Raw genomic sequence first — 15,395 nt, 5'->3', positions numbered from 1 at the left:
GTCCAGTGACCCTTCCTCAGAACCCTCAGGAAGTGTTGCCGGACCTGCAACGTTAACTCTGTTTTTCCCTCTCTCTCATCTCTCATGTCCGACACCCACCGGCAGCAGCTCAGAGAATATCGATTCTTGGATACTTACAGCCCAGAAGGAGGCAGTTGCCCATCATGTCTGTGCTGGTCAACAAAAATCTGACTACTCTAATCTCCTTTTCCAGTTCTTGGCCCACAGCCTTAGAGGCAATACAAGTGAACATGGTTAAACATTAGATAATAAGGTGCAGAGCTGGATGAACACAGCAGGCCAAGCAGCATCAGAGGGGCAGGAAAGCTGATGTTTTGGGCATAGACCCTTCTTCAGAAAAAAAAATCATGGTTAAATGCTTACTAGAGTTTCTGACTCAACCACTTTTTCAGGCTTCGCAGTGAGGTTAAAATAGTATCAGTAATAATGGGAACTGCAGATGCTGGAGAATCCAAGTTAATAAAATGTGAGGCTGGATGAACACAGCAGGCCAAGCAGCATCTCAGGAGCACAAAAGCTGCTGTTTTGGGCCTAGACCCTTCATCAGAGGGGGGGATGGGGAGAGGGAACTGGAATAAATAGGGAGAGAGGGGGAGGCGGACCGAAGATGGAGAGAAAAGAAGATAGGTGGAGAGGAGAGTATAGGTGTGGAGGTAGGGAGGGGATAGTTCAGTCCAGGGCAGACGGACAGGTCAAGGAGGTGGGATGAGGTTAGTAGGTAGGAGATGGAGGTGCGGCTTGGGGTGGGAGGAAGGGATGGGTGAGAGGAAGAACAGGTTAGGGAGGCAGAGACAGGCTGGACTGGTTTTGGGATGCAGTGGGCAGAGGGGAGATTTTGAAACTTGTGAAGTTGACATTGATACCATTGGGCTGGAAAATCTCAGCAGGTCTGGCAGCATCTGTGAAGAAAAACCAGGGTTAACATTTCGGGTGCAGTGTCCCTCCTTCAGAACTGATGGTAGCTAGGGAACATTGCTTTGTGCAAAGGATTGGGTTGGGGAAGGTGTAAGAAATAAATGATAGGCGTGATAGAACCCAAAGAGAGAGAAGAATAGTTAGACAGACAGAGGAGTGGGTAATAGTCAGCCTAAGAGAATGAATGACAGCTGTCGACTATTAGTGGCTAACAATGGGTGCCATGTATTAGCAGCTCATGTGGTAACAAGGCCTGGGGGGTGGGGGTTGGGGTAAGGACATGGGAGAAGGTGCCTCAGGCCCTAAAATTGTTGAACTTGATATTGAGTCCGGAGAGCTTCAGGGTCCCTGAGTGGCAAATGAGGTGCTGTTCCTCTGGCTTGTGCTGAGCTTCGCTGGAGCATTGCAGCAAACCCGAGACAGAGATGTTGGCCAGGGAGCAGGCTGTGTTAAAGTTGCAGGTAACTGGAAGCTCAGGGTCCTTTTTGTGGACAGAACATAGGTGTTCTGTGAAGTGTTCACCCAGTCTACGCTTTGTTTCCCCAGTGTCAAGGAGACCACATTGTGTGCCGCAAATGCAGCAGACTAGATTAAGTGAGGTGCAAGTACAGTGCTGCTTCACCTGGAAGTTGTGTTTGGGTCCTTGGATACTGAGGAGGGAGGAAGGAAATGGGCAGGTGTTACATTGTTCTGCAGTTGCAATTGAAGGTGCCATGCAGCTGTGGAAGGGTATTAGGAATGAAGGAGGAATGGAGCACGGTGTCCCAGAGTAATAGTCCCTACATTCGGCTGACAGGGAAGGGGGGAGCGGAATCTGTGTCTGGTGGTGACATCCCACTGAATATGGAGAAAGTGAAGGCTAATGATCCTCTGGATACAGATGCTGGTAGGATGATAGGGAAGGACAAAGGGGACCCTACTGCTGCTATAGGAAGAAAGAGAGGGGCTGATGTCTGAAGTGCAGGAAATGGGCAGGAGCTAGCCAAGGCCCCTGTCAAATACAGTGCTGGGGAATCCTTTTTTGAGGAAGAAGGACTCTCCTGTCCCTGTCCACTGGACTGAATTCTCAGGGATGTGACTGCCTCCTGAAACACAGCATCCAGGTAACTCTTCCCCTCCCTGATACAAGGCATAAGTCTCCACTTGCCTGGATGACTACAAAGTGACTGCACATAGTCTCCTTAATAGGGTAGGAACCCAAAGTGTTAGAAGTAGTATGTTAGCATGGAAAGAGGATTGGCTGACTAGTAAAAGGTAAAGAGTTGGGATAACAGGGGCAACCTGTAAATAATGGAGTGCCATAGAGATCAGTGCTCGTGGCCACAAATATTTACAATATATATTAATGAGTTGGATGGCAGATGTAAATGTACTATTGCCAAGGTTATGAATGACACAAGAATCGGTGGGTAGGAAGTGATCAGAATGAATCAAAGAGTCTGCAGCTGGATATTGACAGATTATGTGACTGGGCAAAGCTTGGCAGATTACTTGAGATTATTGCTTTTGTAGGAAGAATAGAAGGGATGAATATTATTTAAACAGGGAAAGATGGCAGAAAGCTGCAAAATGAGGGATTTGAGAGTCCTGGTGCATGAATCATGAATAGCTAGCATCCAAGATCAATGAGTAATAGGGAAGGGAAATGGAATGATGACTTTTATTTCATAGGGAATTGATTATACAAATAGGGAGAGACAGTAGGAACTGCAGATGCTGGAGAAACTGTGATAACAAGGTGTGGAGCTGGATGAACACAGCGGGCCAAGCAGCATTGGAGGAGCAGGACAGCTGATGTTTCGAGCCTAGATCCTTCTCCTACCCTCCCTCAACCTCTTCAACTCCAACTGCCATCAAGACATCAATTGCCTCAACGTCTCCACCCCTCTCACCCAGTCCAACCTAAAAAGCATTTCTGATGAAGGGCCTAGGCTTGAACTATCAGCTTTCCTGCTCCTGAGATGCTGCTTGGCCTACTGTGTTCATCCAGCTCCACACCTTGTTATCTTATAAAAATAGGGAGGTCTTTCTTAAACTGTACAAGGCACTAGTCAGACCACAACTGGAATACTGTGAACAGTTTTGGGCCTCTTATCTAAAGAAAAATGTATTGGCATTGGAGGCAGTCTATAAAAAGTTTGCTAGGCTAATAGCAGATATGAAAAGATTGGTTGAGTAGATTAGGTTCCCTATAGTGTGGAAACAGGCCTTTCAGCCCAATAAGTCCACACCACCCCTTGAAGCATCCCACCCAGACCCATTCCCCCTATAATCCACACACCCCTGAACGCTATGGGCAATTTAGTATGGCCAATCCACCTAGCCTGCACATCTTTGGGCTGGGGGAGGAAACCGGAGCACCCAGAGGGAATCCACACAGACACAGGGAGAATGTGCGAACTCTGTACAGACAGTTACCCGAGGCTGGGATCAAACCCGGATCCCTGGCTCTGTGAGGCTGCAGTACTAACCAGTGAGCCACCGTGCTGCCCGAGTAGATGGGTTTGTATGCATCAGAGTTCAGAAGAATGAGAGAGCTTATCGAAATGTGTAAGCTTCTTAGGGATTTTGACACGGTAGCTACAGAGAGGTTGTTTCCTGTTGCCTGAGATACTAGGATCAGAAGGCACAATCTCAGAGTAACGAGTCACCCATTTAAGACAGAAACAAAGAGGAATTTGTTCTCTCGGAAGGAGGTGAATCTGTTTTTGTGTGAAGCTGTTGAATTCTTTGCCGCAGAGGGATGTCGAGGCTGGGTCATAAGGTATATTTAAGGTAGAAAGAGACAGATTTTCAAAAAGTAATGCTGAGAGGGAAAGGGCAGGAAAGTGGAGTCGAGGCTGATTAGTTTCTCCAAAAATTTCTATTTTTGTTCAGTTCTCCAGCATCCACAGTTCTTTGTCATATTTTGAGGATCAGCCATGATCACATTTAAAGGTGGAGAAGAATTGCTCGGCTGACTGGCCTATTTCTGCTCCTACGTCTTATGGTCTTATGGTCTAACTCACCAAAGCTCCTTTGACAGAGACATCCAAACCCATGACCACTACAATCTAGAAGGACAGGGGCAGCAGATACATGGGAACACCACCCCCTGTGTGTGTACCTCCAATCAATTTATTATTCTGATAGAATAAACAATACAGCTCAGGAAGGGGCCCTTTGGCCTGTGATGTTGAGCTGAACATGACACTAAATTAAACTAATCCCCTCTGCCTGCTTTTGGCCCATATCCCTTCATTCCTTGCATATTCATGCAGTTATCTAAAAGTCCTTTAAATGCCCCTATTGTATGCCTCCACTACCACCCCTTGCAATGTGTTCCACACTCCTTTTGCTCTCTGCGTTAAAAAAAGCCACCCCTCATGTCTCCTTTAAACTTCCCCCACTCACCTGAAATGTACGATCCCTAGTATTTGACATTTCAATTCTGGGAAAAAGATTCTAACCATCAACCCGATCCATGCATCTCATAATTTTATAGACTTCTATCAAATCTCCCCTCACCCTCTCTTTATACCCTCTAATCCAGGCAGCATCCTGGTAAACCTCATCTTGCACCCTTTCCAAAGCCTCCACGTCCTTCCTGTAATGTGGCGACTGAAAGTGAACACAATACACTAAGTGTGGCCTAATCCTAGTCTTCTGAAGCAGCAACATGACATCCTGACTCTTCCCTGACCAATAAAGACAAGAATGCCATCCATCTTCTTTACAACCCTACCTCCTTGCGTGGTCACTTTCAGGGAGCTATGGACTTGAACCCCAGGATCCCTCTCTACATCAATGCTCCTCAGGATCCTGCCATTAACTGTATACTTTTCCTTAACATTTGATATCCCAAAGTGCAGCACCTCACACTTACCCATATTAAACTCCATCTGCCATTTCTCCGCCCGTATCTGTAACTGGTCTATATCCCGCTGTATCCTTTGACAACCTCCTACACTATCTACAATTCCACCGATCTTTGTATCGTCTGCAAACTTACTAATCCACCCATCTACACTTCCATCTCAGTCATTTATATACATCACAGACAGCAGAGGTCTCAGCATGGATCCCTGCGAAACACCACCAGTCACTGACCTCCAGCCTGAAGAACACCCTTCCCCCACTGCCCTCTGCCTTCTATGGCCAAGCCAATTCTGAATCCATGCAGCCAAGCCACTGTGGATCCCATGCACCTTAATCTTCTGAAAGAGCAGACCATGAGGGATCTTGTTGAAAGCCTTACTAAAACCCAAGTTAGACAAGATCCACTGCTCTACCCTAATCGATCACCTTCATCACCTCCTCAAAAAATTCAATCAAGTTAGTGAGAGATGACCTGCCCTGCACAAAGCCATGTTAACTGTCTCTAATTAGGCCATGCTTTTCCAAATGTGCGTAAATCCTACCCCTAAGAATTCTCTCCAATAGCTTCCCAACCACTGATCAGAGACTCACTGGTCTATAGTTTTCTGGATTATCCCTATTTCCCTTCTTGAACAGAGGAACAACATTAGCTCCTCGCCAGTCCTCTGGGATCTCTCCAGCAGATAGTAAGGGTACAAAGATCTTGGTCAAAGCCCCAGAAATCTCCTCCCTTGCCTCTCTCAATAGCCTGGGTTGGATATCATCAAGCCCTCGGAACTTATCCATCTTAATGCTCTTCAAGAGACCCAATGGAACTTCTTTCTTGATGTCAAAATGCCCTCGCATATTAGCATACTCCAAAAAAATTCCACTATCCTCCATATCCTTCTTCTGGGTGAATACTAATGCAAAGTCCTTCTTTAGGATCTCTCCCACAGCCTTTGCCTCCACGCACAAGTTCCCTCCTTTATCTTTGAGCAGTCCTACTTTTTCCCTAGTTATCCTCTTGTTTTTAATGTATCTATAGAACGCCTTGGGATTTTCTTTAACCCTACGTGCCAAGGTCATTTCGTGGCCCCCTCTTGCTCTCCTAATTCCCTGCTTGAGTTCTTTCCTGTTTTCTTTATATTCCTCACCAGCATTTGGAACTATATTGCCACGCCTTCATTTTTCCTTGGCCAAAATCCTGGAATTTGTCCTTAGCAGCATTTTGGATGTTCTTAAACCCCAGGGCTACTGCCGTTGAGGAAATTGTCTCAATAACCTCTGGGGTAATTAGGGATGGACAGCAAACACTAGCTTATTGATTACGACCACATCTCATAAACAAAAATCGCTGATGTCCTTCAGTTGAATACCTGGGTGATCCTTGCGGTCTCATCCCAGCAATGAGGAATGGGTGTTTGGCTAACATACTGGTGGATTACCAAGTGAAGGTCACCCACTTCATGGGAAGGCTTCCTGTTATTTATCAAGAAAGAATTGACAGTGGGTTGTGGGCTCTCCTTTGAAATGAATCTCTCTATTTTCCCCTATACCCAGGCTCTCAATGAAGATTTGCTGACCACGAGAAAGGACGTCCAACACAAACTGGAAGAACTAAAGTCCAAGGATGATGAGCTCCTGTCTCTGGCTGAATCTCTTACACAGTAAGGCTCGCTCAGTCCCAGTGCAAACACATATCACTATCTCCCCCTCTCTCCCCATCCCCCTTTTCTGCTGAAGTGTCTAGGCCCAAAACAGCAGCTTTTGTGCTCCTAAGATGCTGCTGTGTTCATCCAGTTCCACATTTTGTTATCTCGGATTCTCCAACATCTGCAGTTCCCATTATCTCTGATACATGTCACTGTCTGTTCATCTTTTGAAGTGTCAGGTTCCATCCTTGATATGTTACTCTCTGTTTAATTGTTCTCCACTAGTGGATACATTCTGATTCAGACTACTTAGTCTATCTAGGAGAACCATCACCCTTAACCAAAGCCAGTCACACATATATATATATATATATATATACACACACACACACACACACACACACACACACACACACACACACACACACACACACACACACACACACACACACACACACGCCATTTCCCCCAAAACGCCTTCTGATGTTAAGTTGTTTTCCAAAATAATGCAACTATCTAAGTGAAAATACTATAAGCAAATTGAATGTTTTTATTCAACCAATGAAACAGTATAGGTCATTTTAGTAGCACCATATTCAAGTAAAAATAGCATTCTTCTACACATTGCTAAATAGCTTCATGGACTAGGACGGTAGTATCTCTATCTCTGGACAAGGAGATCTGGGTTTAACCTGCTCCATCCAGTATCGGACAATAGCTAATCTTTCTCTTATACACAGTGGTTGCTCTAGGTGTAATTCGTGGTGTTGGTTCCCAGGCATTTTTTAAGATGGTAAGAACTGCAGATGCTGAAGTCAGATAACACAGTGTGGAGCTGAAGGAAGGCAGCAGGCCAGACAGAGGAGCAGGAAAGCTGACATTTCGGGACAGGACATTTCGGAAAACAAGATTCTTTCTGAAGAAGGGTCTCAATTTTAACCAGTAGATGGAGCCCCATTCTGCTTTACATCAGCGAAAAGCTTGCAGTATGTTGTAGAGATGATACTGTCTTCATCAGAATCTGTTATCCATTTTCTTGATTACTGCTGAGGTATAAGGGTCATACACACTGAGTAATGCAAAGTTACAATAGCCACACACAGTGCATGAGACAAGACATTTCTATGACATTCTGTTCCTACGTGAAGCTTAATTATCTTGACTGTCCAGATTTTTGCATTAACTTGATCAACTATCCAACCTGCACCAACGCAATCATTGTCCCTTACTTAACATTGAGATTGCAACTTTTATTTATAAAACACCTCCAAAATACAGACATGCCCCTTGGCACGGGTGTGTGATCAAATAGTGACACCAAACCACAGGTACACAATGACTAACTGCATGCGAAAGGGCTAGATTTTAAAGAGAGATGGAGTAATTTACGTAAGAAACTCCAGAGCTCGGGGCCCTAAATAACTGAAAAGTCGAGAGGACAGGATAGGAGGAACACTGAGATCTCAGAGAGTTATTGGGCTGAAGGAAATTATGGAGACAGGAAGGTAAAAGGATAGCAGGGTTTGAAAACAAAACCGAGAATTTTAAAATAATAAAATGTGAGGCTGGATGAACACAGCAGGCCCAGCAGCATCTCAGGAGCACAAAAGCTGACGTTTCGGGCCTAGACCCTTCATCAGATGAAGGGTCTAGGCCCGAAATGTCAGCTTTTGTGCTCCTGAGATGCTGCTGGGCCGGCTGTGTTCATCCAGCCTCACATTTTATTATCTTGGATTCTCCAGCATCTGCAGTTCCCATTATCACCGAGAATTTTAAAATCCAGGCTTTGATAGATCTGTGAGCCAATCACACAATCTGATTGAGAGGGCTGATTGGGAATGTCCTCAGAGAGCTTCACATCACAAAATCTGTTTGAAATTAAACATTTGCACACAGTTGTACAGTATTTAATTTCTGTGAAATTCACTCTTGTATATTCATTCTCAGAATGAGGAGAGCTGAAGAAGATTTGAAGGACACTTTGAAAAAGACACAAGAAGATGCAAAACGTAGGGAGGAGGAATCCCAGTGTGAAATCCGGGTTCTCAGGGAAACTGTCAGATCACTGAAGGAGCGGACAGTGGAACTGCTGAGGTGGGGGACTGAGTAAAACAACTAAATAAAAAAAAGTCACTGCATGAAAGCTGGAAGGGACAATAGAAAAGGCAGATCTATTATTATTTGAGCTGAATGTGACAGGGATGGGGCATGACAGTCGGCGGTGAAAGTGACACTATCAAAGATAATGGGAACTGCAGATGCTGGAGAACCTGAGATAACAAAGTGTGGAGCTGGATGAACACAGCAGGCCCAGCAGCATCTCAGGAGCACAAAAGCTGACGTTTCAGGCCTGGACTCTTCATCAGAAAAGGGGGATGCGGCGAGGGTTCTGAAATAAATAGGGAGAGAGGGGTGGGGGGGAGGACTGAAGATGGATAGAGGAGAAGATAGGTGGACAGGAGACTATAGGTGAGGAGGTGGGGAGGGGATAGGTCAGTCCGGGGAGGACAGACAGGTCAAGGGGGTGCGGGATAAGGTTAGTAGGTAGGAAATGGAGGTGGGGCTTGAGGTGGGAGGAGGGGATAGGTGAGAAGAAGAACAGGTTAGGGAGGCAGGGACGAGCTGGGCTGGTTTTGGGATGCGGTGGGGGAAGGGGGAGATTTTGAAGCTGGTGAAGCCCACATTGACACCATTGGGCTGCAGGGTTCCCAAGCGGAATATGAGTTGCTGTTCCTGCAACCTTCAGGTGGCATCATTGTGGCACTGCAGGAGGCCCATGATAGACACGAGCTAACGTGACATATGTGTCGTGCGTGTGACAGGATTTGTGGTGGTTATAATAGGATATGACTATAATGGGATCTGAAGTGTGTGATGAGTGTGACAATTTATATAGTGATTGTGATAGGGTTTTGTGATAAGTGTGACGGGTTGTGTTGTATTACAGTGTGTGTAGTGAGTGTGACAAGATAAGTTGTGAGTGTAACAGATGTGCAGTGAGGATGAGGAATGTGTGGTTAATATTGATTCTGTGTCTCGCAGGGAGAAGGATATTCTATGGCAGAAGTCGGATAATTTGGAGTTTAACCAGCGACAACTGGATCAGAAACGTTTGTCAAGAAAAGATCGATTTGGAAGCAAGAAGTGAATTTAATCAGTGGCTGGAAATTTGAGGACAGCTGGGCTCCGTTCTGTTGGTGCCTGTAGAGGGTGAAATTCCGATCCTTTTTGTTAAGTGGAATATTGGTGGATGGTGAGCACTTTCCGTTTCAAATCCTGAAGGGGGATGATTTGTGCTGAGCACGTGTTAATGCACTGGAACAGGACTGGAGAATCACTTCTTTGAATCTACTTTCTGACCTGCGATTTCCAGTCTGTGATGGCTGTCAGTGCACTCCTACAAGACCTGACTAACTAAACTGACCACAATTCCGGGGCTCGCTTTGCGTGTAACATTTAGATGTTACTTTTATTTTTTTTCAAACGTTTGTTCGGTTTCTTTTGAAGAGTTGTTTTGGATGCTGCTGTTTCCAGTCGGTGGATACCGGCGTAAAAACCTAATACTGCTTTGCCTTTATCTAAGAAAGACTTGGATGCTTTTTGCGTCTGTGAGAAACACCCTGCAGCAGAAGCGAGCACTTCGAACATAGACACCGCCAGTGGGATGCCCAAGAGCAGAGTGACCCAGAATATCTGTCTGTAGGATAAATCTGAAACAGGATGCTGAGGCGAGCTGCCGGATGGATGAGTCCACACTGCTGACCACCGTGTTGTACAAGTGGCCTGCATTATTGCTCTCATCATGAGGTGTATTTGTTGCCAATGCTGTTTTTCCTGGTAGACCCACAGTGCTAAAGGGAAAACTACCTGCTCACCTAACATGAAGATGTTGTTGTGATGAACTGGGTGGAGCTAATTGCAGGTGGTAACTATCAGGTGGTAGACGCTGTCAGAGACAACCTGATCATATGGCCTCACTCTTTTGCGATTCTAAGCTGTTCACCCACAAAAGTCCAGTGAGATAATCGGAGTAGGTGGTATTTCAAGCATGCCTCACTGTTAACCCTATCTGACCTATGTTCCCTTTCACAATGCTGCTTGTCTCTTTTTCCAGTCATACCAATAGGATCTTAGAACATAGAACATTACAGCACAGTAAAGGCCCTTTGGCCCTCAATGTTGTGCCGACCTGTCATACCGATCTCAAGTATTCCATGGTCTCTGATGAAGGGTCTAGGCCCGAAACGTCAGCTTTTGTGCTCCTGAGATGCTGCTTGGCCTGCTGTGTTCGTCCAGCCTCACATTTTATTATCTTGGAATCTCCAGCATCTGCAGTTCCCATTATCTCTGATACTATTCCATGTACGTCCATATTCTTGGCAGTGTGGAGGAACAGAGGGATCTTGGTGTGCAGATACATAGATCCCTTAAAATGGCCACCCAAGTGGACAGGGTTGTGAAGAAAGCATATGGTGTTTTGGCTTTCATCAACAGGGGGATTGAGTTTAAAAGTCGTGAGATCTTGTTGCAACTCTATAAAACTTTGGTTAGACCGCACTTGGAATACTGCGTCCAATTCTGGTCGCCTTATTATAGGAAAGATGTGGATGCTTTGGAGAGGGTTCAGAGGAGGTTTACCAGGATGCTGCCTGGACTGGAGGGCTTGTCTTATGAAGAGAGGTTGACTGAGCTCGGACTCTTTTCATTGGAGAAAAGGAGGAGGAGAGGGGACCTAATTGAGGTATACAAGATAATGAGAGGCATAGATAGAATTGATAGCCAGAGACTATTTCCCAGGGCAGAAAAGGCTAACATGAGGGGTCATAGTTTTAAGCTGGTTGGAGGAAAGTATAGAGGGGATGTCAGAAGCGGGTTCTTTACACAGAGAGTTGTGAGAGCATGGAATGCGTTGCCAGCAGCAGTTGTGGAAGCAAGGTCATTGGGGACATTTAAGAGACTGCTGGACATGCATATGGTCACAGAAATTTGAGGGTGCATACGTGAGGATCAATGGTTGGCACAATATTGTGGGCTGAAGGGCCTGTTTTGTGCTGTACTGTTCTATGTTCTATGTTCTATATGCTTATCCAATGACGACTTAAATGTACCTAAAGTTAGCGAATCTACTACCGTTGCAGGCAAAGCGTTCCATTCCCTTACTACTCTCTGAGTAAAGAAACCACCTCTGACATCTGTCCTGTATCTTTCACCTCTCAATTTAAAGCTATGCCCCCTCATGCTCGCCGTCACCATCCAAGGAAAAAGGCTCTCCCTATCCATCCTATCTAACCCCCTGATTATTTTATATGTTTCAATTAAGTCACCTCTCAACCTTCTCTCTAATGAAAACAGTCTCAAGTCCCGCAGCCTTTCCTCTGAAGGCCTGAGAGAGAATGTAGAACCTCAACATCATGTCCCATCTGGAAAGATGCTACTTCCAACAGGGTGACATTCCATCAGAACTGATCATCTGAAAGTGCGGCCCTTCCCCATGACTGAACCTCCGACAGTGCGGCACTCCCTCAGCACTGACCCTCCGACAGTGCGGCACTCCCTCAGCAATGACTCTCCGACAGTACGGCACTCCCTCAGCACTGACCCTCCGACAGTGCGGCACTCCCACAGCACTGACCCTCCGACAGTACAGCACTCCCTCAGCACTGACCCTCCGACAGTGCGGCACTCCCTCAGCACTGACCCTCCGACAGTACGGCACTCCCTCAGCACTGACCCTCCGACAGTGCGGCACTCCCTCAGCACTGACCCTCCGACAGTGCGGCACTCCCTCAGCACTGACCCTCCGACAGTACGGCACTCCCTCAGCACTGACCCTCCGAAAGTACGGCACTCCCTCAGCACTGACCCTCCGACAGTGCGGCACTCCCTCAGCACTGACCCTCCGACAGTGCGGCACTCCCTCAGCACTGACCCTCCGACAGTACGGCACTCCCTCAGCACTGACCCTCCGACAGTGCGGCACTCCCTCAGCGCTGACCCTTCGACAGTTCGGCACTCCCTCAGCACTGACCCTCCGACAGTGCGGCACTCCCTCAGCACTGACCCTCCGACAGTACGGCACTCCCTCAGCACTGACCCTCCGACAGTGCGGCACTCCCTCAGCACTGACCCTCCGACAGTGCGGCACTCCCTCAGCACTGACCCTCCGACAGTACGGCACTCCCTCAGCACTGACCCTCCGAAAGTACGGCACTCCCTCAGCACTGACCCTCCGACAGTGCGGCACTCCCTCAGCACTGACCCTCCGACAGTGCGGCACTCCCTCAGCACTGACCCTCCGACAGTACGGCACTCCCTCAGCACTGACCCTCCGACAGTGCGGCACTCCCTCAGCGCTGACCCTTCGACAGTTCGGCACTCCCTCTGCACTGACCCTCCGACAGTGCGGCACTCCCTCAGCACTGACCCTCCGACAGTGCGGCACTCCCTCAGCACTGACCCTCTGACAGCGCGGCACTCCCTCAGCACTGACCCTCTGACAGTGCGGCGCTCCCTCAGTACTGACCCTCCGACAGTGCCCACTCCCACTGCACTGACCCTCCGACAGTGCGGCACTCCCTCTGCACTGACCCTCTGACAGCGCGGCGCTCCCTCAGCACTGACCCTCCGACAGTGCGGCACTCCCTCAGCACTGACCCTCCGACAGTGCGGCACTCCCTCAGCACTGACCCTCCGACAGTGCGGCACTCCCTCAGCACTGACCCTCTGACAGCGCGGCACTCCCTCAGCACTGACCCTCTGACAGTGCGGCGCTCCCTCAGTACTGACCCTCCGACAGTGCCCACTCCCACTGCACTGACCCTCCGACAGTGCGGCACTCCCTCTGCACTGACCCTCTGACAGCGCGGCACTCCCTCAGCACTGACCCTCTGACAGTGCGGCGCTCCCTCAGTACTGACCCTCCGACAGTGCCCACTCCCTCTGCACTGACCCTCTGACAGCGCGGCACTTGCTCAGTCTAGGCTCTGCCTTCTGAAGAGTCATAATTGAAACATTTAATCTGTTCCTCCCTCTGTAGATGCTGATAGATTTATGGAACATTCCCACAATGCGTTTATTTGCAATCATTTAGTTCCTCTTAAAAGTGGGAGGTTTAATCCATCGTGCGCTTTCATATTACTATATCCAATGTGCTTTTCCTTACCACTTATTTTGTTGGAATTATACTGGAGTGAACATAGAACATAGAAGATAGAAAAGTACAGCACAGTACAGGCCCTTCGGCCCACGATGTTGTGCCGTGGAATAATCCTAATCCAAAAATAAAATAACCTAACCTACATTCCCCTCAATTCACTGCTGTCCATGTGCATGTCCAGCAGTCGCTTAAATGTCACTAATGACTCCGCTTCCACGACTACCACTGGTAAACTATTCCATGCGCTCACAACTCTCTGGGTGAGCTTGGCAGTGGCAACGATGATGCAGCTGTCCGTCTCTAGTCATTGCACCAGTGAAGGTACTTGGAATCTCAGGGGTGAACGCAATAAAATCGCCCCTGCATCCCAAAATTACAGTGAGCCATTCTGCACTGCTGTTAATGGTTTGTATCTGAGTTCTGCAGTATTATCGTTGAGTGAAAAATGATTTGACACATCAAGGTTATTATATTTTGTACATTTGCATTATTTATTTTCCAAATATAGTCACTGTTGTGATGTGTAAATTGTGGCAGTTAATTTGTGCATAGTAAGATCCCACAAATTACCAAGCCAGATAACCACATGAGCTGTTTATTTATAATGCTAGTCAAAGGATACATATTGGACACAGCTTTTCCGATGATGCATTGAGATCATCCAATTGTCTACTGGCTTTTTCTTTACCTTGTAAATATTTTTCACTGTGAGCTGGGCACGGGTTACTGAAGGATTACTGTTTTTTCTAAAAGCAACTAGCCAGACATTCATTGTAAGCGCGATGTAATAAAAACCAAAAGAACTGCGGATGCTGTAAATCAGAAACAAAAACAGAAGTTGTTAAGGAAGTGTCACTCACCCCGAAACGTTAACTCTGATTTCGCTCCACAAATGCTACCAGAGCTGCTGAGCTCTTCCAGTGATTTCTGTTTTTGTTCCTGTTTATACAGCTGCTGGTTCAAGCAATGATAAGATGAGATGCAGAGGAGCTGGAGCCAAGGGTAGGTACAAATGAAGGTACAGCCAGCAACAAGTAACTACCAGTTATCAAGTCAAAGGTCTTCTGGCAGATAACCACTAAGGAAGATGAAGAACTCTGGAGTAGATAGGGAGAAGCCTTCATAACTCCACCAGGTCAGGAGCTCTCTGCAGTAAAAGTGACAGATGAAAACCAGTTATTTTCCCTTCAGCAGTTGCTGTAAGCTATGCCTTTTACTAAATAAGTCAGAGACCACTGATACGTGTAAACCAGCCACCCTGCAACTTCTGCAAACCAGTAGAAGCATTTGGAGAAGGAAGACAGAGAAGCAGTGTTTTGATCAGCACGAGAATCATCTCAGCAGATCGTGTGAACAGAAACCGCTGAGCAGCTTTCCTAAGCCTCTGCTTAAAACCCCTCTGCTTTTTACCCTGTCTGTGTGTGTTTGTGTGTGTAAGAGGGGGTTTGTAACGGGATTAGCGTTGTAACTACTGATGCTTCATAATTGTTTACATGTAGGGAGTCTAGTTATTTGTAATAAATAGTGATTCTTATCAAAAACCTAAAATGTGGCCCGTGCTTTCTATTAACCTGGGTCTGAAAGACAAGTCCATGGGAAATTCTATTTTTAAAATACTTAAATTTTGTGACAACTCAAGGAATAGCATCTTTATTTCCAACATGCTACCCCAGTAAGCCATGACAATTAGACAATAAGTGCTGTCAGTATATTACAACTGGAATGATACATTGCTGACAATCTTTCAAAATTCTACAGATTCTTGAAAGGTTCCTGCACGCTCAAAAGTAGTGAATGTAACTCTATTGCTC

At 46.7% G+C, this 15,395-nt stretch overlaps 2 protein-coding genes across 7 annotated transcripts in view; one reads left to right on the top strand and one right to left on the bottom strand.

Annotated features, from left to right (window-relative positions):
* LOC125453810 (FYVE and coiled-coil domain-containing protein 1-like) overlaps window positions 1–12,369 on the top strand; it is a 72,507-nt gene extending 60,138 nt beyond the window's left edge. The window contains exons 9-11 of the mRNA XM_059647604.1: window positions 6,337–6,443; window positions 8,376–8,522; window positions 9,471–12,369. Coding sequence (XP_059503587.1) covers window positions 6,337–6,443; window positions 8,376–8,522; window positions 9,471–9,576 — 360 coding nt within the window. The 3' untranslated portion in view covers window positions 9,577–12,369. The remainder of the gene's footprint in view (window positions 1–6,336; window positions 6,444–8,375; window positions 8,523–9,470) is intronic.
* The window catches only part of LOC125453811 (C-X-C chemokine receptor type 2-like), a 117,198-nt gene that overhangs the window by 43,967 nt on the left and 57,836 nt on the right, over window positions 1–15,395 (bottom strand). Inside the window, exons 2-3 of one of the 6 annotated variants that reach the window (XR_009445971.1) lie at window positions 14,445–14,731; window positions 7,009–7,474 (exon numbers count right to left, since the gene is read on the bottom strand). The exons of 2 other annotated variants lie outside the window; for them this stretch is intronic. The gene's annotated coding sequence lies outside the window, so the exon portion shown is untranslated. Of the gene's footprint in view, window positions 1–7,008; window positions 7,475–14,066; window positions 14,732–15,395 lie in introns of those variants that run through there. 3 more of the 6 variants (XR_009445972.1, XR_009445973.1, XR_007247857.2) reach the window with 3 other exon arrangements.

The sequence above is a fragment of the Stegostoma tigrinum genome, chromosome 7 (assembly GCF_030684315.1).
Source record: "Stegostoma tigrinum isolate sSteTig4 chromosome 7, sSteTig4.hap1, whole genome shotgun sequence".
In the NCBI taxonomy this organism is placed as follows: domain Eukaryota; kingdom Metazoa; phylum Chordata; class Chondrichthyes; order Orectolobiformes; family Stegostomatidae; genus Stegostoma; species Stegostoma tigrinum.
This window is presented reverse-complemented; position numbering and strand designations above follow the sequence as displayed.